Source organism: Cryptomeria japonica, chromosome 3 (genome assembly GCF_030272615.1).
Source record: "Cryptomeria japonica chromosome 3, Sugi_1.0, whole genome shotgun sequence".
In the NCBI taxonomy this organism is placed as follows: Eukaryota; Viridiplantae; Streptophyta; class Pinopsida; order Cupressales; family Cupressaceae; genus Cryptomeria; species Cryptomeria japonica.
The window spans coordinates 359,850,251-359,852,130 of record NC_081407.1 but is presented as its reverse complement, the minus strand read 5'-3'; the positions used below and the strand labels follow the sequence as shown (position 1 = coordinate 359,852,130).

The window sequence follows — 1,880 nt, the reverse complement described above, 5'->3', positions numbered from 1 at the left end:
ACCAACAGTTGGCTGGACGACTCTGCTAAATTATTCACTCCAGTGCTGGTATTTTGAGTAGATTTTCTGGCATTTCTAAGTAGATTTTGGCTATTAAAGGAAATATTTCATAACAGAGTAAATGCCCTTGCTCGGATATCAAATCACAATTAAAATCCATTTTTTTTCCCTGAAACCCTATGTAAGTCTTGATTTGAAGCAGAACAATTGAGAGTAATGGCTCCCATTGTTGTTGGCGATAAAATTCCAGAGGGAACTCTCGCTTCCATTACTGAAGATGGCAATGTGAAGCGTGTGTCTCTTCACTCTCTTGCAACTGGGAAAAAGATCTTTGTCTTTGGTGTTCCAGCTGCCTTCACTCTTAGCTCTACGTAATTTGGGTTTTGTAAAAGTTTGCAGAGTTTTATGATGGTGGTGGTTACTTTTTTGGTGCAGAAATGAAAGATAAATCATTCTCATTCTATTGTTATTTATAATTTAATTTGGTTGTTGCAGTCTGCAGCATGTTCCGGACTTTGTTGAGAAGGCCAAGGAATTGAAGACCAGGGGTATGGATGACATACTTCTCATTAGTGGTATGTAATATTTGCTAGCATTTTATGATAATCTGTTTTTTTGTATCACATGTGAACTTTCATGTCCTTTCGTCTAATTTTTTTTTGGTTCTGTTTCAGCTAATGAACCATTTCTACTTAGAGAATGGGGAAAAACATATCCAAATAACAAGCACGTAAAATTTCTGGCAGATTTATCTGAAAAGTATATCCAAGCATTAGGTTTGTCAGAAGATATGTTGGGAATCAGATCGCGAAGATTTGCTCTGGTTTGTGATAATCTCGAAATCAAAGTTGTAAATATTGAAGGTGGTGGGCGTTTTGAAATTTCCAGTGCTGATGAAATTTAAGAGTGTTGTGGAGATTAGATAGTGAAAATCACTATGAATAAAAGATTTTCACTATTTTGGGTTTTCTTCACGTATCTTGACGTCTAAGTTTCTGCCCAAAAAATCCTTCAACCTGTGATGTTATTTTGATCTGCGTGATCTTTTTCTATTCTCCAGTGGAATACAATTATTTTAGTTGATGATCCCTATCCATATCATGGTGTTTTTGAAGGTGGTGGTGTTACTATTTTGATGATCATTTTTCAAATTAGGATCTTAAACATTATGACAGTTTTTTTATTTTGTTGTCTCTGAATATCAATGCATGGTTGGATCTGATTGTAGTGGAGAGAGAGGCATAGACATTGGTAGATAAATAAATAATCTTATAAAGAAATTGGATACTCTAGTAAAATTATAAATTTAAATTATTTATGAGATTTTAAATCAATTTAATGTGTATTTATAATTTAAAAGTTAAGAAATGAATATATAAGCTAATAGATTGCTGGTGTGTCATAGATTTTCAATTAATACATTTTTTTAAATCTAAATTAAAAAATATTTTAAATTATGATTTAGATACTAGAATCAAACAATTAAGGGTAAACTATATATACAAAGAAAATAAGACACAAGGTTAAGGAAGGAATCTTCTTCAATGGTTTAACATAAATTTTAGCACTTGACAAAGTTTAAAAGGAGGAATTAGGGTTGTAGCTTTTTCCTTTGTTTTATGTTCTTAAGTTATCTAGATTTTTTCTCTTGTTTTCCTTCCTCAAACATAATATTGTCCAACTAGAATAAATTTGCACATAACGATGTTTGGTCTTGTTGAATATCATTTATACAACCATAATATTGTCCATCTAGTATGTCAATTTCTTGTACAATTAGAATAATGTCCTCTATGATTATGATATCATTTATAATCCTACAAACTTGTACATGTAATAAAACCTTTTATTTAGGATGAGATTTCATATAAATAATTAAA

The 1,880-nt window shown here is 31.2% G+C and overlaps 1 protein-coding gene across 1 annotated transcript; it reads left to right on the top strand.

Moving 5' to 3' along the window:
- Positions 1–216: 216 nt before the first annotated feature.
- Positions 217–904, top strand: LOC131079990 (peroxiredoxin-2B-like). The gene is made up of 3 exons (XM_058018041.2): positions 217–371; positions 496–575; positions 675–904. Exons 1-3 carry the CDS (start codon positions 217–219, stop codon positions 902–904), a joined length of 465 nt encoding a protein of 154 aa, XP_057874024.2.
- The last annotated feature ends 976 nt before the right edge of the window (positions 905–1,880 follow it).

Coding starts and splice junctions, on each gene's coding strand:
- LOC131079990 (XM_058018041.2), top strand. CDS start 217: ATGGCTCCCATTGTTGTTGGCGATAAAATTCCAGAGGGAACTCTCGCT. Junction 372..495: donor GCCTTCACTCTTAGCTCTAC/GTAATTTGGGTT, acceptor TGGTTGTTGCAG/TCTGCAGCATGTTCCGGACT. Junction 576..674: donor TGACATACTTCTCATTAGTG/GTATGTAATATT, acceptor GTTCTGTTTCAG/CTAATGAACCATTTCTACTT.